The following is a 24,477-nucleotide window of genomic DNA, read 5'->3' on the forward strand; positions in this document are numbered from 1 at the left end:
AGTTTGCAACTCGCATGTGATGCCATTGCTCACCGCTCCCATTAGCTCATTGGCCGTCAACAAGACCATTTAGCACACCGGCATCAACACGAGTACCAATCCCCGAGCTCAGCACATTTGTTTTTCGCTTAGAACAATTTGCATTCTTTGTGAACTCGCTCAAGCCTTTAATTAACACCTGCACACACGTGACAGAGGGCCTTAATGTTCCACTGCATTTACTTAGCGGACATTTACAAAACACATACCGCTGTATGTCATGTTGATTTTAGTGTTTTTGGGGAAAACCACAATTACAGTAATTGCAGAAAAAGTAGAAGTGATGATGATAATTATTTTTTGTCTAATTGGTCCTCTGGTGCAGCGCATCTTTTGTTGCAACGAGTTAAGTGCAAATTAAGAGGAAGGGCCACAGGATGAGAGTACAGTTATGAGGAAGGGCCACAGGATGAGAGTACAGTTGAAATGACAGCGGTAGAGGAAACGGCCAAAAACTCATCCGAGTGCTACTGTGTAATACAGAAACTCATTTTAAAGTGGTTTATTAAAAACATGGTATAAATAAATATGACACTTCTGTTACATAGTAGGTGACGTCATTCAGATGAGAGACTGGAACACACTTGATAGAGACTCTTCAGTACAAAATGATTCATGAAATATTACAGTGGCTTTCTGTGACAGCGATTTCTCATCTCCCGACCCGTAGCAGCGGCCTCTCATTGACAGTAGATACATCATAACAGTGTGAAACTACAAAGGTCTACAGTGGATAAAGTCAAGATAGTCAAGGCTTGTTGAATAATTCATATTTACCACCATTTATTTCAGCATAGATAGATAAAGATGCTTGTGTGTTTTGGGATCAATCTCCTTAAAACGTATGTGGACTCAGCTTTCTATTCAACTGTAGGCAGAACCTGTGAATGGAAAACAAAATATACCTACTATTTGAATTTGAATCATTTTGTGTAATATTTAAGATCAGTGCCTTGATTTTTCATACCCACTTCTTGAAAATATATAAATACTGTGCATAGTAAAATAAAATAAAAATAAAACCCCATGAAAAACAGTGCTATTATTTTATCAGTGTGATGTGATCAGGCCTATATATACACTTTCTTAATAGTGGTACCAAACATTAATTTCAATATGCAACCATTTTAGGAAGTATTTGTGTCCATTTTATAATATTCAATCCAATGTTCGACAAAGACCTCAATTATTAACAATACATGCAACCCTCATTCAAAGGTAACATGATGTTAATGACCGACGTACAAAGAAAACATGAAATACCTGAGTTAAAAAAAAGTTAAGATGCTATAATATATATAATATATAACAACAATATAAAATCTGCACAATCAATTGAAATGCTTAGACTATAATTCTTTGTGCCAGTGTCAGTCTTCTTAATTCACAGTTTCAAGCTGTTATTCGCGTCACCTTCCACTCTGACGATCGTAACCCATAACGGAAGAGACTTCAAGGAAGTTCAGATGAAAACATGACTGATTAAACATACGTGAGGCAGCAAACATAAGTTATAATTCACCACAATGATGACCACTATGTAAACACTGAAGTGAACAAATTCTCTGCCAACAACTCGACACACAGCAGCGGTTGTAAACCAGTGTTTGCATGGATTGTGCAACCTAACCCTCTCCTGACACTCACATATGGGAAAGGACTTTGGCACATTGGGTTTTCTGCACTTATCCACCCATGAAGCTGCGTCAATCAACTATTGGCCACTAGGGGGCAGAGGACCTCAAAAACAAGCAGCCTGGAAATACAGTATATGACCTTTATAAAGTTACCATTTTCAATGATTCATCCAGCAGACACAGAGCAACGTTATCATTCCATTAGAGCTGAGTGTCTGGCCTTATGGTGGCCTTTGAGCCCAGGTTTAGCCTTCACCAACTCTTGACAAGAAATCTTGGTCTTAAGCTTGCTGAATGCTTGGCATTATACAGTAATGTGCAGTAAAAACCACAATGATGACCTCCATGAAGCTGCAGAGTCAGGTAATACCACTTCAAGTGAAACGCTACACATGACACTGTAATTTGATTCAGTAGTGATGAAATGTTGATCAATGCAGCTTCAAGCTAATTCCCTGTTTAAGTACACAACCACACTTTAATTAGTTTGTTATCAAAATGAAGTGTATTCTCCAAAACATACAGCTACACATTGGTTTGTGGAGGATCACACCCAGTACTGGTTCATCTGCAGGGTGGGAGTGGTGGTTCTAATCATTTGGGAAGATGATGCAGGGGAACCATTACTCCAAGAACTTACGAGTATGTTGGAATCAATGGTGTTATAAGTGGAGCCCTGATTCTGTGTCAATAACCGATCAAACACGGGGCTACTTGGGCAGCTGGGGCTCAGTGGAGTGACGGTCACCGTGGGAACTGTTGTGCTCCTCTGGGGTTGACCTTGGTAGGACTGACTGCTGGGGAGACCGGCGGAAGGTGGCCCCTTCGATGCAGCGGTGCTCTGCTTCCTTTGCCTGTGGTGTCGAAGAAAGACGACCAGGACTACGAAGATGATTATTAACAACAGCAGGGCCAGCAGTGGTAAGATGACCAAGAGCGGACTGGAAGTCTTTTGAGGGTAAGACTCTACACGTACTGGTGTGTTCCTGAAGGGAAAATCCTCTGTTCCGCGGGTCGGTTTGCCAAGAGTTGTGCTGAAAATGTTAGTTCTGTTGGAGTTCCCCCAGCGGTTGCGCGCCTTGAACCTTTGATGGTTTTTGCTTGGCTGCTGAGTGGAGAGGAAAGCTGTAGACAGGACCGGTGAAGTACTTGCATTTCTGGGAGTTTGGATTGGCGTCTGAGGAACAGGTGATGTGGTTCGGACAGAACTCATCGTGGTCGGAAAAAGTGCGGCATCATATGGCACGACTGTAAAGTGGAACTCTCCTTTAGCAGGTGGGACGTTCTGAGCTTTCAGCACAAACACCAGCGAGTCATTTAGCTCCTGAACTCCAGTCATGTTGGCATTCAGCAACAAAGCCACCTTCTCTTGCATCACCTCCTGAAAGGTGAAGGTCTCGGCTGGTACAGCTTTCCTGGACATTTTAGGTTTTGACCAGACCACCTTCCCATACTTAGGGTGGGCGATCACTTCAAATATAGGGTCACTACCACTAATATTAGCCAGTTCGGAGGCATTAAGCCAGCTAGTGCTGAGTTTGGCAGCGATCCCGTTGGGAATCCTCAAACCATTCCCAACTTGGATCAAAGGTGCGACAGTCACGTTAAACACTTGGCCCGTCACGTTTGCCTCTGAAGTGAAGGCGGTGAACTCAAAGCTGTCATCTGCTGAGGAAAGGGAGGTCATGTGGTAGGACAACCTTCCAGCCTGTAGATCTTCCTGTTCGAACTGTGCGACCTCTTGGTTTGCCTTCAAAAGTTTGCCAAAGTTGGGAGGCCTCGTGATCTTGTAGTGAATGGTGATGTTTTTCCCATTGGTCTCGGCAGCGAGGTCGCCATTGGTCAGTGACACCGAAGTCTTGCCCTGCACCAGTGTCAATCCGGTGTAGTTGACCAGAGAAATGGTGATTTCTATCACTTCTAGGTTAAAGATTTTATATATTGGTTTATGATGGCCATCCGTGACACTGAAGTAGAACACCCCTGAGGCCGAGCTTCCATCGTGGACAAAAAAGACGCTCCTGTTATTGATTTGGAGTTGGGTGAAGGCCACAACCGACTCATTCAGACTTCCTTCGAGAGCTAGGTAACCGTTGTTTGGCTTGCTAATCACAGAGAACTTAATATCATCAGGAGGATTGTCTAAGTCTTCAACTTTGAGATTCTCAGGCCCGAGGACAACTGTATCCCCTTGCACCACTCTCAGACTTGGAGCTTTGGTTTTGAGTAAAGGTGGCTGATCATTCACAGGTGTGACTGTAATGTTAAAACACTCCTCAACAACATCGATGTCATCTTGAGGCCATTGTGCCGTTTTGCCTTTAGGATTTAGCCAGACGCTGAATGAAAATGAATCGTAAGTTGTTTCCGAGTTGTCGTGCTTGTAGGCGATGCCGTATTTGCTGACGATGAACTGTGAAAAGTTAGGCTTCTCCTTGGTGAGGTTTCTCTCTCCCACCACTATGACACCGTGCTGGGGCAGAGAAGTCACCTGGAACCAGACCTCGTGGGAGCTCCGCTGAGGTGTCGGCAGCTTGGACAACAGGTTAGTGGCGTCCAGCTTGGACTCATCAATGATGACGCGCTCCCCTTCTGTTACCTCAGCACCTAGCACCAAGCAAACATAGCAGACGTTAATTACCAACACCACCATGGATAATCCATTTCTAGAGACCATCATGTGATGGAATCACACCAGCAGCGACACAAAGTTGTGCCACATATGTAAAGTGGAGGAAAAATTGTCTATACATTTCTATTTGACCAAATACTGCTTAACTCTTGTTCATACCTGTGTTTGCAAGCAGGACCGTGTTGTGTTCAGGTCCAGTATTCTCATAAGAAATGTCAATTTTGAGGGTCTGGCTGTCCAGAGAAGTAGGCGGCGAGGCCACAGAGAAGGTCACGGAGTCCATGGCTTCCCAGCCCACCGACTCTATTGGGGTTTGAATGTAGACAACTTCTTTTCTGTTCACCTGTGGTAGAAAAACACCACAAATCCTCAGGCCAAACCATGATCCCAAAAATAACTTCACATCAACAACATGCAGATCAGCCATCCCTAAAGTGAACTGGTGGTTTTAAACAGTTCACTTATCAGTTCTGGAGGACATTACTACAGTAATGACTTCATCATTAATTTAAGTCTGCATTGCTCAGCTGTAAATAAAGTGCACAGTGCATCACAACTTTAACTGTGTCAGAACATACTCCATTAGAAATAATTGATTACAAAAAAGCCATTCAGCAAAAGAAACTGAATATTTATTATTAATACCATGGAGAATCTGGCAATTTTTCACATGAACGGAGGGAAATGTTTAATCTTACACTGGTTCCCTTCCCTCGTATTGTATTTCAAGTGATCCTTTTGTAAAATGAGAGTGTCGGCATGACCTCCAGCTCTTCACCCACCATGCCTTGTGTGAAGGTGGAGATGTCCACGGTTGAATTATCGGGCTGCCTCTTGACCAGACGCCCCAGCTTAGGATGCCGAATCACACTGAAGACAATCACGCGGCTCGAGGTGTTGCTGACGTCGTTGGTCACTGCTTGTAAATCCTTGTTCGTGATTGGAGTGGAAGAGCCTGGAGGAAAGATGTGAAATTTATTCAAGGGAATTACTGGTGAAGTGGCTCGGATAATTGATCATGAAACTATATATCTGTTAGTTGCTCTTGTGTGGTGTTCAGTTCAGCTGTCACCACACGGTTGGTGCTCCTGTGTGGCTGCTTCAAATATTACAAGTTTCACATCTATTTGACATCAGGTTACACAAAAAAATAAACTGTAATAGGCCGATGAGAGGTCTTAGATGTCTAAGATCCAACTGCACGGCGTTACATAAAGTCCAAACAAAATGAAAAGTGCTTCTCATGGATACTGTAAAGAGACTCCTGTGCCTGATGACTGGGACAGACGACTTAAGAGCTTCTCTTCCTGAAAGATGGATTTCATACATTTCCGTAGCTCTGCTGCCACTGGGAAGATTGTGAGGATCCTAAAAAAAGGATGATGGAAATGTTGGAAGGCGATAATAGAAGGAAAGTAGGGTCGAAGCACAGTGAAGTTCATTCATCACATGTGGCGAGCACTCCCTCCATCCATCTGTGTCTCATGGGAAATTTGCCTCCAAGATAAAGAGGGAAAGAGGCTTTCTTGTCTTTATACAATGGAAACCTCTCTTGCGCTACATCCGCACAAGATGGGTTTTTGCTGTATTGTCAGATATTTGTGCAGCGCTTCTTAATAATAGTATTTGGACATAGAAATGCTCACAGGAATACAAAGCATAACTCAAACCAAATACTTTTGCAAAAAAACTGTGAGTTGTTCATTCTCTGCCTGAGGGATGAGCAAAATGTCTGCCACTTTAGGAATTTGAGATGGGTTGAGATTAAAATGATAATGCTGACAAGGGATTAAAAGAATATAGCAACAAAAGATTGATAGAATTTATAAAGTATATAATTAAGCCGCCACTATACTCTACTTTATACAATTAATGAATGTCTTCCAGGAGAGTCTATAAGTGTCTATAGTTATCCCCCATTGCCATGGAGTCCCATTATATTGGAGAGACAGCAGACATTTCTACTGCAAATATGTCCAAAATTGGAAAAAAAAAAAAAAAAAAAAAAAACATGCCTTTATGATTTTGGGGTTAACCATCCCTTTAATGGTCAACATTGTTGGAGCTGTATGGAGCCTGAAAGGAGGACCTGCCCACATATCTTTTAGATAAAGAAAATATATATTTCTTGTATAAATATGTAATGTGTCTAAAATCAAAACTACACCCTTTGTTATCCACATATTCAATCAACTCCACCTTCACAAGTGGCTGTTGGACTACGACTAAGACTTAAGATTTTATAGCATCACACTGCCCTTATATTCCACACACAACACATACCAAGAAGTTCTGTTTGGTATTTGCCAGCAACACCGCAATGACTTCCTGTCAGAATGCTTTCAGGTAAACGCTGGTTTCTTAATGAGGCACATGCAACCATTTAGGACATTTGAGGACTTTGTGAGGAAGAAGGAAAACACTTTCACACCTCCACGGTGTGAAAATGTTTCATGTCACCCCCTCATCCCATCAAAACCCTCCATTGTCAGTTAAAGCTCCCATTCCCACCCCGCCCCCTCTCTGCCCCGCCTGGCACAAAGCACAAACAGACAGTGGCACAGCTTTTCAAGTACCCACTCACCCTGTGGCTGGGAAGCTCAGCAGAGCGTGCCAGTTGGCAGTTTGCTGCCCTCACAATATCCTTTCCCTTCTAATTCGCAAACCAGACCGTTGGAAAAAATCTTGAAATATTTTTGCAGGCACAGACAACAGCCAGCCCACTAAAAGTAGCATGAGCTCTATATCAAAACACGAAGCAGTGTCAGCTGATTCACCCGTCTGGTATTTGGATAAAGTAATGACTTTCCCACTGTTGGAAAGGTGCTGAATTATTAAACCAAAGGAGGTTCTGAGCAAAGTCTGCAGTCGGGCTGAACACAAAATACAGCATATGAGACGGAAATGTGTCACAAGCACACCCACGCAAATGGAGGCAAAAAAAATAGGAAATCAATACAATGCTTATTTATATTAATAGCAGAACTAAAAAGGGGATGACAGAGACACGGAACGAAATTATGTTATTTCAGCTCATTTTCAGGAAGCGCTGTGAAGAACAACAATATTGGTTTCTAGTGTGACCGATAACATAATTATCTTCATCCCTCTATACTCAGAGGAAGCTTTACCTGGAAACACCTTGAGTGGACGGTTTTTCTCTAAACTGAGGACCAAGGCTCTGGCTGTGATGCTGAAGATCTGCCTGGGAGTGAAGTTCAAACCGTCGTTGACTTGAAAGTTGAATCCTCCAGACATAGCACCTGGAAATGCAATGAAACAGCTTAGTTTTAAGAGTACATGTTTTCACTTTGTTCATGGCAAATAAAAAAATGTATATGTAAAAAGAAAAGAAAGAAAAAAGTAGATAGCAATCAGAACAATAAGCAGAACCCTGATCTGAGACTGACAAAACCAAATGTTAAAAGACCGTATCAACCATCTTACAAGAGAGTTTCCAGCCTATTAAAGTAACATCACCTCTGACCTGTCTGTATCAGTGCTGCCAGTACTTTAACTAGAAAAGTTCACATTGTTCCTGCAGAGGACTATGATTTCAATGCGAGTTGACTCAAATACAAAGCAAATCAAACTGTGAGGAATTGTCAACAGCACCCTCTAGTGGACGCAAAAAGAAGAACAACAACAACAAGTTATCTTGAATGAACCCACCCCAAAAAACACATGAATTATATTTAGCATCACTGCATTAAATCCAAAACATGACCGAGTAAAAAGGATACAGATCATATCTATAGCAATACATTACAGGTTATTAAGGACCGGGCAAAACGATCAAAATCAATGTCACAATATAATATGAAAATATCCCCCCCCCCCCCCCCCCCCCCCCACCCCCACGCCATAGCAATACATATTACATTGTGGCTGCTGTTTAATACAAATGAGAGGTTTTCCACTGTTTATTATTAAATTAGAATTGATTCCACACAATTTATAACATTTTATTGACCCTTATGCCCCGTTAAAAAAAGTTATGTTGGTGCTGTTAACCACAAGATTTGTGTTTTGAAATTTAAACTGCTATAAAATTATGAAAGATCAATCTTTTTCCAAACCCCCCCCCCCCCCCCCCCCATTGTTTTCATGAAGGGGTTCTTGTTTAATTTATATCATGATTTAATTAATCACACTTAAAAATGAACCCTTTAAATGCCAGTTTTGATCATATACCACTAACCGCTTTTTGAAAAATACACTATATATTCTTTATTTTATATTTTTATATTATAGACTTTATTTGTACAAAACTTTATCAAGTTTGCTGCAAAGAAATGAGAAATTTCAGGCAAAATAATACTTTAATTTAAAGGGGGGGGGGGTCGCTAGGGAACAATCACAGCCAAAGTTATTCCAATAAATGCACCTCCAACTACACAAAATTCCCTTAACAGTACCTAAGGGTTAATGTAGTCACATTTCATTTTTGTGTCTGTTGTTATTATCTTTTTATATCGTTTTTGTAGTTTCTGATTTGGGATGAGGACCATGTTTATGATTTCTTGACCTCTCCTGTACCTTTCCATTTCTGTTGATTGTTTTTATGCTGGTTGTATAAATGCAAAATAAAAAGTAAATCAAACATGTGATAAGTGTTTCTAGTTTAGTAGGTGATAAAAAACAACAACAACAACAACCTACGTTTACCTTTGTGAACAAACAGTAGCTGTCCCTGGTCGATGTGCTCCTGCGTGAAATTGAGTACTGCCTTCATGGGGGCACTCTTCAGGGCCAGGTGTCCGATGCTGGGTGGGGTCACCATGTAGTGCAGCTCCACTGGGGGGGTGTCCAGGTCCTGCGCTCTCAGATCCTCTGGCCTGATCTCAGTCACAGAGGATACCCAAACCTGGACACAAGATTGGTCAAGGACAGGTGCCACCTTTTATCTCCATGACAACACAGACCTCCACGAATGGGATGAGGCTAACAGGATTTATTTTGATAGATGAAAAGAAATGCTATCATATTTTATTACACAACAGAGCGAATTACTTGCTATGTAATGTTTCTTTTGATTTGATGCCAGGCTATGAAGAAATCCCCCTAATAAAAATCTTAAATACGATCTGTAGAAAAGAACAGGATTATGTCCCATGCACTTTCCTCTTGAGATAAATGCACTTGTAAAGCAGCAAGCTACAACACAAAGAAAGGAAGCGAGACGCATCAAAGAGCTACGCACAAAGCTGATGTGTCCTTGTCATTCATCATCATCACATATGATGAACCCAGGATGCTGTGGGTGTGAGTCAAGCTCCAAGGCTATTTCACATCTTTCCTCTTGTTATTTTCCCCACTCTATATCATCCAACCGTGCAGAACCGCTGTAAAAAAAAGAATCTCTAACCGAGGCACCTAAAGACGGCAAGACTGCAACAACCCATGGGAAAATGTCACTCTGAGCATCACTCAAGTCCTGTTCAACAATGTAATTCAAATGAAGGACAGCTCAGGACTAAATATAACCACAGACTTTAAACACACTTGGCTGTAGTGCAGAGGGTTGGCGAGGCATAGTTAAGGTCCCCGCTTCCGTGTGAATTCAAAAGCCTCGAGCTTAAACACGAAGGAACAGAGGAACTCATTGACACACAGAGCACAAAACTAGTGAACTGTGCAGACAATAAAGGATGAGCCTCAAAACTCGAGGCCTGAGAAAACTATTGCATAATATGTCACTGTCCCTCACACGGGTTATGATTCCACAGCAAATACTTAGAGGACACAAATCATGAGAATTTACGTCTCCTAAAATCGACTTGAATAGGCCTTTTTCCTCTGCGAAATGCTCCACTATGTTCACCAGCTGGTCGCTAAACTTTCTTTAAACTTGTCCGACAGTGCTGTGTGGAAAACAGCTGCCTTCTGCAACTGGAAATGATCAGTGTTGGACAAGCTACATGGAAATTTAAGTGAGCTGGACTAGCCGTTACTCTGCATTAAACGACGCTTCACTACACTGAAGCGACAGCAACATGACAAAGCTTTTTTGTAAAGTGACACATAGAAATATATATTTATTCAAGTATCTCCCCAAAAAACTACATGTTACAAGTTTACATTTGAACACATCCTTATAAACTTAATCCCAAATTATATTAGGTTTTGGTAATAAATTCCACTTTGGAGCTCATAGTCTGCAAGTATTCTTAAGCACAAAACAAAGTACAGACACTCCTTTTTTACACAAATGAGTTTCCTCTTGGAACAAGTAGGCAGCCACAGGATATGCAGCATTTACACTAAGGGTGTGATCACAGTAACATATCAGTGTTTACACAGTAGCTAACTAGCAAGTGTTTTTACTGGCAAGTTCTACTACAGTTTTATGAAAGTTGGTTTATGTGAAAGGCCAGTGATCACAGACTGAAGAAGTCAGCATCGCAAGAGTGTGCAAAAAAACAACAACAAAACCAGCTACATGAGTGTATAGCATATCACAAACATGGTAAATGATACGAGTGTGAGAGAATCCGAGGATGACATTAAACCTTTTAAAACACTAAATATTGGGCGACACTGGTGTCGGCATGGCCATAAAATGACAAAATGAAAGGCTTGTGTGTAACTGGCAGCGAGCTGGCCTCTAACTCGACTGTAGGTGTTACTTACTGGAACAGACGCATGGGGTACTTTTTCAATTAGCACCTACAGACCCCACATCCACCCACCGCACAGGGACGCCGCACACATCACAGCATAATCCCTCATTTACCAGTAAATCACAGCAGGATCAGTCAGAAACAACGTCAGTGTGACTCACCAGATTCAAAGAAAAACACACATGAAACCAATTTGCGCGGGCAGCCCCTTGGGGTCGAGATCTTTCCCTCAACTAAGGCGGGGGTGTCTGCCGCTCATCAGGCTGCAGCTTTAGTGATGGAGACGACAGGCAAGTGGAAACGAAATGTTGCCTCTTTGATCCATTTTAATTTAATTCCTGTGAGTCCTTCACTGACAAACACCAACTACTTCTATGTGTGTTGAGGTGACTCGTGAATCTCTTATTGGTGAGTGAGTTTGTGTTATTTAGTACGGCACACAACATCACAAACTAACTAGCAGATCCAGAGAGCAATAGACCAGCAACTCCCATATTCTCTAGGGTAAAATTACCAGTTTTTCCCCAATGGAGTCTTGTGGCTTTGTTGAGAGCATAGCATTTGCAGTAGATTATATTGAATCGTAGGGTTTATTCAGTGTTTAGACAATCCCTGTGGCATAATTGATAATAATATTCCAATATGATTCAATTAAAAATAAATGTGATTGTGAGAGGACCTGTAAACCTCTCAATATCTTCCGACAGTTCACGTTTCATGAAGCACAGTGACAGAGAGCCACCTTGTGGACGCAATCTAAACCTTCAACCTAACATCTCTAAAATAATGACTGATGACATTTAAGTGAAACCAATAGTGACTATCACCAAAAATGATAAACAGCACCCCTTAAGAAATATTCTGACTTTCTCATATAAACTATTTTAAGTGCAGTGAATTTTAGAAGGCGCTCATGTCCGGGTCTGCAGGATCTCAGAGGAATTTGAGGCATTTGGGGCAAAGCAGCACAGACAATAGAGAACCTATACTTCAGCCTCTCTTTCCAGCTGGACTTCTCCCAACTCTGCTTACTGAAGCTTGTAAAGTCAGCACTGCTCAGCACATGGACACACACACACACACGCCTAATGGCTAACATATTATAACATACAGTAATGTGTAGTACTTTCACAGCAGACTGAATGATGTCGTCACAGTGTCTGCTATTTCTGGGCCACTTTCTCAACACTAGGCTTCCTGGGAAATTGACTAAATTCAAGCAACACATATTCAGCAAGACACCTGTCCGTGAAATGCCTGTGGGTCATTTTTTCATTTGATATAAACTCGTCTGTATTCATAAGAACCCTTTGAAATCATTGAGGGTATAGCAGCACTTTCGTTTAAATTCGCTGAAGCACCAACGCTGGCAATGAACTCAGCAAAAAAAGCTGTGCTTTATTTTAATGGCAGGATAAGTAGTTTAACACCTTAGCACCATAACAGGCCTAACTACAAAGCTCAGGCACCCTCAAATACATGCCAATGTCTGTTCTGTGCCGCCGGCCTCCCTGGACCCTCCTCCGCATAGCAGACATAGTTTCCCTAATCCAGCCAGCCATGGCAACTTGCAACACTGCCCACATGAAAATTGTCTGACAGTAAGTTATGGTGCCAGACGTGGTTAAAAAAAAAATGCCCAGAGTTTAAATATAGAGCAGCACTGCCGACTCACCCTGAGGACCCTGTTGGCTGTAATAACAGGAGGTTCGTCGTTGACAGCTGAAACCTGGATGTACACCGTCTGGGCTGCACTCTGCTTCCTCAGGCCCGTGTCATTGGCCACCACAGTGAAGTTGTCAGATAAGGTTTCGCTGCTGTCGTGGACGTAGTAAATGAATTCGTGCTCCACCTAATTAAGAGATCATGGAGATTATTGAGGAGAACGTGAGATTAAAGCTGTTAGGATGTATTCAAAATGGGCACCAAACACTACAATGATGTGCGACTCTCTTATCCTGTGACATGGCAAGCATATAGGGTCAAAAGCTAAAAACATAAATTTTAGAAAGCAATTAGGAGCATAAACACGACAGAAAAAAATAGTGTGAGGCAAAAAGGAGGTCAACCCAGGGTAATGTTACTTTTTCCTTCCTTTAATGTAGTGATTTAACTATTGAATTTTAGGTTAGAATAATTGAAAAATATCTGTAATTAGGATAAAAACAATTTTAAAAAATGACTCATGGTATTATGTATCCATCAATCGAATTGAAACAAATTATTCCAAATATTAATTTCATTAAATATGCATTTTAAATTTCAAAATACCTGTACACTTGGGAGAAATAAGAAAATAAATGCCTGTAAAATGGCTAAAACAGACATGACCTCTGTGTATTTAGTGTTAGTTTTGGCAATTATTTCTCCATCGGGCCACTGATATTTTTCTGTAGCTACGACATGAGCGTCAGAATATCTCACCTGCCTCCTGGGGAAAGAGGTGATGGCCATGCCGGGATGTCGAGAGTGCTCAATGTGACCATGCTGCGGGGGCTCAGTCACACTATACAAGAAGTTGATTCCAGAAAAGTGTCTGTTGGTGACTTTGAGCACATCACGAGTCAGCGCCTTGGAGGCGCCCTCGTTCAGCGTGAAGTTGGAGACCAGCAGTGGGATGAGGCGTGGGATGATGTCAACGGACATCCTTATGTCGTTGACATCCGTCACCCCGTTGGTGGCATCCAGGATGAAAGTGTCGTTTACTTTGTCGGGCTCCACCTGCATGTACTGGATGTTCCCACTGTTAATGTCCGCCTGGGTAAACGTCTTGACAGGGGAATGTTTGGTTCCGATGTAGCGCTCCTCCGCTTCCACAAAATGCCGGAGAAAGCCATGAGAGGGGGCTACCTTGACTGTGAATACGATCTCAGATGGCAGGTTGTCCTCGTGAGTGACCTGCAGCGATCGGAAAACATATCGCTGGTTAAATTTGAAAAGTTTCATGTGTCACTAAAGCTTAGTTTTTATTTTGCTCTTGATATAACATGGCATCTTGGGAAAGCAAAAACTGGTCAAGGATTTAGTTTCTACCCTTTCAGAAGCCTTAAAAACCAGAGTAGTAAAAACTAATATTAGTGCTATATTGTCCTTTTACTATAGTTTAGATGTGTAATAATTGTTCCCCTTCTGACACAATAACTACACACCAACATGCAGCTTGTTCAATGAAATATTTTAAAAATCAGGTTTGGAAGCTCTGCACATAAAACATTTGAAATAAAACATTATGCTCATATTCCACAGGTATGCCTATCATTGTTATTAATATCATAATTATAATTCTTATTATTATTGGCGTCTGTAAAGGTGAGGATAGTGACCACTGTTTAAAGAAAAGGGAAACATATTCCATTTAACTTATTAATTAATCAATTGCGATACAAATGAATAAATAAAAGATGGTCAATTTATGCACATTTTTAAGGACCACAATGAAAATGTATGTTTATTCCCAATCTGTCTGTCTTCTGAGATACTCACCTCAAGTTTAGTTTCACTGATCTTTACTGGTTTTCCCTCCTCCACCAGTAGGATGTTGTGATGCAGCACGATGGGCGGCCTCTGGTGACTCTCCAGATAAACTTTCACATTGATCTTTACAGCCAGTTGAAGACCTTTTGCTTTGACTGTTAAGTTGAAAAAGTCTGCAAGATGTTTGCTGTCATTATGCCGATACGAGATCAGCCCGTCCTTAAAGTCGGACCGTGAGAATGACTCCACTTTTGTTTCGTTGCGATACAGTCTTCCGTATTTGGGAGCCCCATCCAACTTGAAGATGACCTCCTGGTCATCTCTGATGTCCAAATTTGATAAAACGCTAAAATTACTTGTGGAAAAGGTTACGGACCGGCCCTTCTGAACCAGCAGGCCCGTGTTGTTGCCAACCCTCAGGAAAGGTTCGTGTGCGCTGATGTCTAAAAGGCTCGATACAAAATGTTTGCCATCCGAGACAAAGAGCACGAACCTGCCTGTGCTCGAACCTTTGTGGATGAACAACACTCGTTTTTCTTCTAAATCCCTCTGGTGAAACTGGAACAGCCGATGAGTGGTGTCATTAACCAGCACGAGGTCTCCCATTGGGATTCCACGTCGAGTGTAGATCAACTGGCCATCATCGAAATCAGAGTCTGCATCATGGTAACGCAAATCATCTATAGTGAGTAACTTCTGTCCATCCCTCACTACATGGAACACTTTATCAATAATACGTACCGGCTTTTGGTCATTGAGTAGCTGAATAGATATGTTGAAAACTCCTTCCTTGGAGCCAATTTCGTCTCCTGTGATCGAGGATTTGAAACCTTGGCTGGTGGAGGCTATGAAAGTAAACTCATCTTGAGTTGTTTCACTGTCATCGTGGATGTACATTATCCGTTCTTCCGATATATCCTGATTACTAAAGCTTAAGATGTTGTTGTAGCTAGCGTTAGAATTTGACTGACTGATACGGGCCAGCTTCCCATGTTTGGGGCTTCTTATTACTGTGTAGTACAGATCCTTCGTGCTCAAAGTCTCTGCAAACAGGTCATCTTTTTTGATTAGCTTACTTTCCCCCTCCAGAAGTGAGAGTCCCTCATTTTTCAAGAACACGCTGTTGACATCAGCTTTAATGGAAAACCGAAAGTCATAGTATTGTGACTGAGCGTGTTTGGAAACCAGCTGAAATTTGAACCTGTCACTTGTGTCTTCATAAGGCCTTTCCACAAGCTCATAATGTACTTTAAGATCTGTTACATTCCTTTGGCTAAAGGTTGAGTTCTTCCCCAAGACTGTGGTGTCCAAAAGGAGTTTCCCTTTCTTTGGCATAGTGAGAACACGGAAATGAATGTCGTCCTCTGACAGGGCCACGCCTTCAGCTTTGGCAAAAAGACACTCCGAGTCCAACGTCACTTTTCTAACTTTATCCATGTCTATCACAACATTCCTCACCAGGTGGTAATTCACCCACTTCACAGTGATTGGGAAGAGTATTTCAGTGGTTGCCCTTGCAGCCACATTAACTCTGCTCTTAAAGTAATCAGAAGCATTGGATGTTTGGATGTCTTGAAAAGTGCTAACGTACCGTAGGCGCCCTTTTTCGAGAAGTCTTTGGGAAAAGGAGTCAGCAGGCCTCCATTCACCGCTTGAGTGAAGTCTTTGGAGTTCTCCATACTGAGGGGGTTCAATGATATCATAACGGACCTCTACAACTTGTTTTACAGCATTGGTTTGCACAGCCAACTGCTTTGAACCAAGAATAGCCGTCTCTCCTTGAATGATCTCAAGGCCTGTGTTGTTGGCAATTTTATACTCCAGTGCCACAGCCATGACCCTTAGAACCACAGTGTTGCTGACCTTTTCCCCATCGCTGACTCTAAGTACTATCCTTGAGTTTCGAACCCCCGTGTGAACATAACACACCCTCAGTTCCTCCAAATCCAAATATGAGAATGTGGTCACTGGCGTTCCAGGGTTGTTTTCAATTTCCAAATACCCTGCGTCAGCGTTCAGGTTCCCAAGCACGGAGAAGACGAGGTCAGTGGAGCTGCTGTCAATGTCCGTGGCTTTCAAATCATCAATAGTGAGGCGCTTCTTTGAGTTCTCCAACAGGACAAAGAGATTTCCTTCAGGGAGACTCAATTCAGGTGCATCGTTGGTGGGTGTCACAGTAATATTGTAGCAGTACAACTTGTTGCTCTTAAGATAATCAGGAACTTGCCTTCTACTGCTAGAATGAATTGAAAATATGAAGAAGTCATCTGGTTCCTCAGAGCCTCCGTGGATATACATCACACGTCCGTGCCAAAGGTCCAACATGCTGAAGGTGTTCTCTTCTTGGTCCTGGTCGACGTCAAGCCTCATCTGACCACGAATTGGTTGTTCCCGAATACGGAACATGATCTGAGACTGTCGAATGCCTAGTTTCTTGAAGTCCAAGAGTACCTTGATGTGTTTGGCCTCGAGAGATGCTCTACCGCCTTCCTGGACCACAAGGTTTTTGAGCTGCACAAAATTCGAGCCATACTTTCTGTCCAAGCCCCTCGCAAGGGTGGACATGTGAAGCGATGGCGTTGGTGTCACAAAGTAGAAGAGGGATCCCGGTGCACTTGTTGGACTTGCAGTGGTCGATGGTTCCGGTTCTCTCTCTGGTTCACAACCAACCGAGATATCCTTGGTAACTACAGCATTGGAGAGACCTGTCTTCTCTCCGTCGACTTCAATATTCTTCAAACATCCTTTAAAGGAACCTCCTCTGACACGCTTTCCAGACACAGAGACAAGCCCCACCTTCCTGACTTCTGATCTGGTGCCGTCATCGATACCTCCAATAAAAAGATGACCTTTAAGCTGAAGCCCCTTTGAACGAGAGTTAATGCTGCTTTTCACCATCTCTCCGTCAACAGTAAGCTCAAGGCTTTTGGAAGTGAAATGCAACTTGATAGAATGCCATTTCCTGTCATTGATGAATGTGAGGGATCGAAGCTCGCTTTTGGTTCCACCTTTCTCAACAATGGCAACCGGCAATCCTTCCTGAATCTCTACAGCAACAAAGCCCCCCTCTTTGGCGGAATTGTACAGGAGAATTCCATCTTTGGCTGAAGTGTGCACAACACACTCAAATGTCGCTTCCTGCTGGGCGTTCCAGGTTGGGAGAGAAATGTAAGCCCTGGAGCTGAAGAAGCTGATAGGATCCTCCTCTGTGGCAAAAAATTGAGGACTGCAGCCTAAAGACACTTCATGGACAGTCTTAAATCCGGTATATGGCCTCAGTGATGACAACAAGTCATGTTCGTTGAAGACCACCTCATCCATGCAGCCACGGAAGTTGATCAGGTCTCTGGGGAGGTAAAGTCTGTCCAGGCCTCCTGAGCCTCCAACATAGAGCCCATCCAAAATGTGGAGATTATGATTGGAGCCTGGAATCGTTACACCCATGTGAGAGTTCTTGTCTACGATCAGAGTAACATTGTGCAGCACATGGTGGACCTCCACAGAGTGCCAGGCCAAGTCGTTCAGCTGGGTGCCTCTCTCCGACTGTAAGACTAGCTCCCCCGATCCAAGGTCCAGTTTCAGCTAAGAAAAGAAACAAACCAAACAGGATTATACAATTTGCTATATGGCAGGAATGAAAAGGTAAATGTACATACTGATCGAAACAGTATTTCAATTTAAATTAAGTTTGGATTTTTTTTGTTTTGTCCCTCATTCAATATGATTGCTGTTACACTAACAATGTGCCTCAGTTGGATATCCACTTTAAATACCTCAATGGATGGATCGCCATGAAATTTCAAGAGACATTCAGAGTCCCAAGAAGATGAAGCCTATTGACTTGATCCCCTAACTTTTCCTCTTGTCGGTTATATTTGTGTTTCTTTGTAACATTGCATAACCATTGCATAGATTGTTGTTGAATTTGGTACAGATATCCAAGATCTGTGGTCCTAGAGGATGAATATTGTGGAATTTGTTGACCCTGTGACTTCCAGCACCACCATGAGGTTGATGTCTTGACAACTATTAGATTGATTGCCACTACATTTTGTAGACATTCATGACCACCATTCTATGGAGCTTAATCCTTGTATGGAGCTAAATCAATAGTTTAGATTGTTTTAAGAAAAATAAAAGTTGAAACTGAAAGTTCAGGTATTGATCTTGAATTCTGCAAAATGTACTTTAATATAATAATGATTCAGTTCTGAAATTCTTTTGAATAAATTATTTATTTTCATTTTTCACTTATATTTTTTTTGACAGACTTTTGGCCTTTATCTCCTAAGACATTATGACACTGTAACACCTGGAAAGGGAAACTGTATTTAGACTGCTTGTACTCTGATGTCACCCGTTGTTACAACTGTGAGCTTTGTCTGCGATTTAAGGCAGGAAGAGAACTATTATGTCTTTGCCTTCAGCTATGTCCGCAGAGCATCATGTCACAATCTCAAACTAATGCTGCATTTAGATGACATGCTTGTCAAGGCTTGCTCCCGAGTCCCTGCTATTCATGCATGGGTTTCCGGGGAGTGACGTTCACGTCTCTGGCTCACGTGGAACGAGACCACAAGCCTGAGGATAACTTGTGCAAGTGAACAAAACATTATTTGGTGACCCTCGCCAGTTTAAGGAACAGGGACGAGCAGCTCACTCCTCGTGCTCAGTGAAGTACGACAATGCAACGTGGTGTGATTTCTTCCCGGTAGCACAAGTCTGACACAAATAGATGCTGCCACGAGGATTTCTTGAGTCGATTGCACAAAAGATATAATGCATATCTAAGGACTTCCTGTGTTTCTTATGAATGTGTCTGCATATTAAAAAGGCTTCTTACAGTACAGTACATCTGCCCATTCTCTATGCTGATTTAGCCTGGCAGAGCTGCTTACAGGATGCTTAAGAAGCAGTCTTGACAAATGTATTTCAACCTTAAATCCTCCCAGTGAGGCTTGTGGGATAAAAATAGTGCACTCCACTTAGGACACAAACCCATCCTAAAACTGTGCCCAAGGTGAACATATTTTGTCATTAAATTAGAAGCAAATTGCCAGAGGTGTGTACTGTATGTTGTGTATATTTAGAGCCTTTTATTTTACTGCTGGTCACAGTCTTACTTAAATTTAATTTTAATGAAAGGTGCTACATTTGAAAATCAGAGCACTAATATAGCAGCATACAAATACACTATTTGCTTTGCAAAAGTTACCGGAGTAACTGAGCAGACATATTCATGGTTACCTATACATTAATTCAGAGCTAAAATAATTGGGTACAAAGCAAGTGCATACAAGCAGTATTCAAACATTAAAATTATATAATTGTTAGGAGAGGCAGAATGAAGCAGACTAATTCACTGGCCAAACGTACAGGATATCACATAATCACTCAAATACAATGAAGACAAAGATCTGCTGGCATCACCTAGTTTTCACTGTGACTGGTGTGGAGATAACACTCAGCTCCCACCACCCAGGCTTGTCCACTTGTGTTACTGTGTTGAGAGACTGAAACCGTCAACTGCGATGGAGCCATACCTCGAGGTGATCAGTGTGTGTGTGTGTGTGTCATGTCTTTCTATACGCGTGCATGTGATCAAGCACAAATATATGCCTGTACAGATATGCGTGTGTGCACGTGTGTGCTCATGTATGCTTGAACATATATGCTTCTGTGCCGAGGCCATGGATGTACCCACCTGCAGGCAACCGGCATGGAGCTCTAGTAGGAAGTAGCTGGTCTGGCCGGCGGCGAGAAACAGCAGGCCGTCGGTACTGGAGGTTCGGAAGCGGAGGCGGATTGTGTTATGGTCGGACGACTCCGTTGCCTTGAGCTGGACAAAGCCATCGCCATAAAAGGAAGCTGGAGAAAGAGACAATAGTCAAGGATAGATTTTTCAAAAGAAGAGGGAGAACATATGTGTTCCAATGTGGTGCTCGCTTGTTAAATCTGTTAAATCAATCCTCAACACTCAGAGTATGAAGGTTGAATGCAACAGAAAGTACAGTGGCAGCAAATACAGCAAACAGAGCCAGTCAAGCGTTGTGGTCTTATTATAGCCAACATGTGACATTTAGATATAAAAGTCAGGCTATTTATCATCCCAGTTTGTTCTTAAGAAGTGGAGTTGTATGTGGGAAGCACACATAAACACAGCACAAATTATACCGCACCTGATTTAAAAGGATGCTTGCTTCCTGGTGGGCCTGCTTAGTTGCACCATAATGATTTACATGCATTCAAGTAGGAGAATTATGCAGCACTAAACCTTTACATGTAACATAATAACAACATTCAGGACGAAACAAAACCAGCGCGTTGGGACGGAATCGCAGGTTGACGTCTCTGCTTGTTGTTTTGGTTTGAAGAGAAGGTTGTTCACGGACTGTAGCTGAATTTGAAAGATATTTGACTTCAATGTCACAACAGCAGCGCTCAAACCGAGGCAGGGGATGTGGCGACGAGCTCGGAAGGAGTCAGACATGTTTGGGCCTGCGCTGCCCTGACAGGAACCTTCAACCTGAACATGAAAGGCTCTGACGTCTCCACATTGTCCGCGGCCTCATGTTCTAGAAACGACGTGGCGGACGGACCCAGCTGTTTCTTCTACCTCACCTCCCAGCCATCTCACATCACCCTGTAATCTCGCCTAACGCGCTCTGAAGCTTTTCTCATCCAAGTCATCGTGCCCGGGCACCAGCAGCTCAGTTTGCTAATGAGCTCCAGAGCTCCCACGCACACTCAAAGGTTAACAAACGTCTTCGCCTCTATGAAGAAACGTGTCTAATCCGCATTTGTCTCATTCGTGGTTTGTGACCTCGAGCGAGAACTGAGTAGCTCGTGGGCCTGAGTGACTCACTGGGGAGACCGGATAAAAGTTAATGTGAGTTAATGCATTGTTGTTACTGCTAAAAGGGTTAATGCACTAATTGGTAGTTTGTTTGACCGAATCCAATCCGTATCGATTGTGCAGCATAAACTAGCACACTTAAGCCAGTAAAGCGTGTAAATTAGCCCGTCAGCCAAATCAATACACAGTCAGCAATCAAGAGGAGCTGAGAGAAAAAGCAACCTTAGCGTATCACATGCATTGTCTGGCAACACAATCACTTATCAAACATGCACATATTTTTTCAAATCTATATTTAAGCACAAAAAACAAAACATTTGTATACCGAATAGAAGAAAGAAAAGTTTGTTTTCACACTTGATCAACATTGATATAATATCAATACATTATTCAGCCTTATTCTAAGATTAATTATAAACAATGAAACCTGATCAACCTAGCACAATTTTTGGGCTGACACAAACAATTACATCATTACCGATTGATCCGACAAATATTTTCTTGATTTGTCTAAAAAATGCCATAAACAAGTAAAAAAAAATCTTCTTTTGGCCATCAGTCAAGATATTCAGTTTACCGTCAGAAAAAAAAAGAAATACAGAAGATTAGATGGAACCAGTGAATATTTCTGCTTGAAAAGTGACTTAAAATGATAAATTCATTGTCAGAAATGGTTGTTTCCAACCCACGTTCTCCACTACAAGCAGCTACGGTGATACTTTGTGCACACCCGAAAAGAAGTACTGTTTTGCACTAATTCACGCATAGAAATATTTCTAGGGCCCCAGCTGAATAATCAAGTAAAGGGCAGACACGAGCCTGAAAACATTTTGAATATATTTAAAATCATATCCTGCAGTTACTTACTTTTACCAAAGATCCCTACCAAAGCTGATATAGAGACCTGAAACCTATTTTTGAATAGAAAAATATAGATTGTTTGTTTAAAACAAATTAACAGCCCGTTCGGGTATAATGAGCCTTTAGCAACAGCTGGAAATAAACTAATTGATTGGCCCACAACATCCAGCGTTCCTCATCTTCACTCAGACAACCCGGATTTATCGTCCTTTATCATTTATACGTCATGTTCATCCGTCTGAGTGGCTCTGTGGACATAACAGGGAGGAAGCATCTCCAAAAAACCGGCCAAGAGGAATGCAATAACATTTTTCCCTCAAATTCACAAGGATGGACGTGCACGCTCAATTGCGTTCTTGGTGTCGTCACAGTGATGTTGAAGTCATGCGATTGAACGCCGTGTTTGGTTTAAAAAAAAAAAGGTCTTCCCCACCGTTACTGAATTCTTGAAAAGGTGTTAGAAAAATAAGGGCTACTAACGTGCTGAAACATGGGTATTTGGGAGAGGGAGGCGTATGTAAATGAAAGAGGACTTCTAGAAAACAATACCCATGTATGCAGGTGGAAGGTACACCTGACTGTGGTTGGTTGTCCTGTAATCTACATGTCTGCAGGGCCGGTTTCTCTGCGTCAGCTGCTCTTTTTTTGGGTGAGATTTCAACAAAGCCGTTGACCTTTTGAACGAATGCCCGCTTACAGTTAATTTAAGGGGTAGGACCAGCGCTTGTCACTGCCTGTGTGCTCACTTTGCACAGCAGATCAGAGATGCAACTTGACTGAAGTGCCTCTTTAAGGTTTCTGCTGACTGTTGTGCCGCTCCGTCGCTGATGTGTAGTCACAACCTGGGACGTGGACGTCTTATTGGCAAAAGGCTTGTTTCGTAATACAAAAAGGGAATACGTGCATTGAGGTGAAAGAAATGTCGATAGTTATTTTCTATGAAGGACACAGTGAGAGGGAGTCGAGGTGAAATAATTCCTGATTATCCTCAGGGGCAAAGACTGGATGAGCGCTGAATTCATATGACACACGCGTTGGGATCAAACCAACCAGAGAGGCTATGCCCACATGGATGTAAATAACGTACATCTGAAGCTGTGACTCATTTGTAACCCCACTTCTCTGTCCCTAAGACCTATCAACGCTGCGACGACTGTCCATTTCTTTGAATTTCTTTGAGTATGCTGCTGTCACAGTCAGTTTGGCGCCATACATACATAAACACAAACATTCATGTTATTGGCCTCATTCATTTGAGAAAATCTGGCATCAGAATCATGCTGGCTAAAAACGTCTTTCTATTGTTGCCATATGAATGAAATTCAATGAAATTTCAGTGTGTTGAAAGTGCTGTGAAACCCATACAACTCGACCTCACATACAGAAAACACGTAACGAGCCTCTGTAAGGTGACACTACAGCGAGCCTGCTTTGGCTGGTGAGGGTGTAGAATAGTATTGTAGCTCCACATACGAAGGAAATCACAGCCAGGACCAACAAAACAAACATACATGTAGTGAACTTCTGACAATCTCAAGCAGCCTTCAGGGTGAAAGTAGTTCTTAAGTAAAACTACAAACACCTGGAAGAAGCCCGTCAAAAGTTAACCAGCACACTGATACGGTAACGGTGTTAACGAATCGGCATTGAAAGCACCATGAAATCAGTTTGTTTCTCGCTTGTTTTAGTTAAGGTTAGAGAAAAGTTACCTCCCGACGCCAGACCGACCAGGAGCGACCACCAAAGCAGACCGCGAAGCCACAACTTCTTCTGGGTGCTCCTCACGAAAGCGTCCATCTTTCTCGGTCCCGGTGGGAAAGGAGGAATATTACGGGACATTCACGGTTACATATTTACGGACACGTCGAGCGCTTCTTCCCGCGTCGGTACCGACAAACGCAACAGCCGAGTTATCAAGCTGAACTGTATTCTACCGAGGAGGCACCGATGTGTCTCCCCGTCGCGAAACTCCGCCTCGTGCGCGCGCGCGCGTTCTCGTCTGCTAAAAAAGCACGTTAATCTCAGTTTTCAAAATAAAAGCCAGAAGGAGAAAAGGGAAGGGTGAGTTGAAATGGATAAAGGAACTTTTTAATCAACCCGATTTGTGTTTCCTACCTTGTGTCATGCAAATGAATGTTTAAGAGTTAAGTAACATTTTTATAACATAGTTATAAAACTCACTGTATGATTAAAAAAACCCTGTGTAGTTTCATATACAGTATAAAGCAGAAAATTGTGCAAATTAAAATATATATGATGTTTGGAATTGTTTATAGTGGTTCCTACTGTAAGTGCTCCTGCTTGGCAAAAAGACATGCATGCCTAATATTGCTTTGTTTGACAAATTTGAAGACA

At 42.2% G+C, this 24,477-nt stretch overlaps 1 protein-coding gene across 1 annotated transcript; it reads right to left on the reverse strand.

Annotated features, from left to right (window-relative positions):
* Nucleotides 1–841: 841 nt before the first annotated feature.
* cspg4ba (chondroitin sulfate proteoglycan 4ba) lies at nt 842–24,076 on the reverse strand. Its single transcript, XM_084024408.1, has 10 exons — nt 23,832–24,076; nt 20,110–20,273; nt 14,415–17,987; nt 13,356–13,829; nt 12,607–12,783; nt 8,977–9,175; nt 7,440–7,571; nt 5,091–5,263; nt 4,468–4,651; nt 842–4,283 (listed from the first exon to the last, which is right to left on the reverse strand). The coding sequence occupies exons 1-10, from the start codon at nt 23,959–23,961 to the stop codon at nt 2,224–2,226; spliced, it is 7,266 nt and encodes a 2,421-aa protein (XP_083880534.1). The 5' UTR covers nt 23,962–24,076; the 3' UTR covers nt 842–2,223.
* Between the last annotated feature and the right edge of the window lie 401 nt (nt 24,077–24,477).

Source organism: Eutrigla gurnardus (assembly GCF_963514095.1).
Source record: "Eutrigla gurnardus genome assembly, chromosome: 13".
Taxonomy (NCBI): domain Eukaryota; kingdom Metazoa; phylum Chordata; class Actinopteri; order Perciformes; family Triglidae; genus Eutrigla; species Eutrigla gurnardus.

Coding starts and splice junctions, on each gene's coding strand:
- cspg4ba (XM_084024408.1), bottom strand. CDS start 23,961: ATGTCCCGTAATATTCCTCCTTTCCCACCGGGACCGAGAAAGATGGAC. Junction 13,830..14,414: donor TCAGTGAAACTAAACTTGAG/GTGAGTATCTCA, acceptor CGATCGCTGCAG/GTCACTCACGAGGACAACCT. Junction 7,572..8,976: donor GCTACTGTTTGTTCACAAAG/GTAAACGTAGGT, acceptor TTGCATTTCCAG/GTGCTATGTCTGGAGGATTC.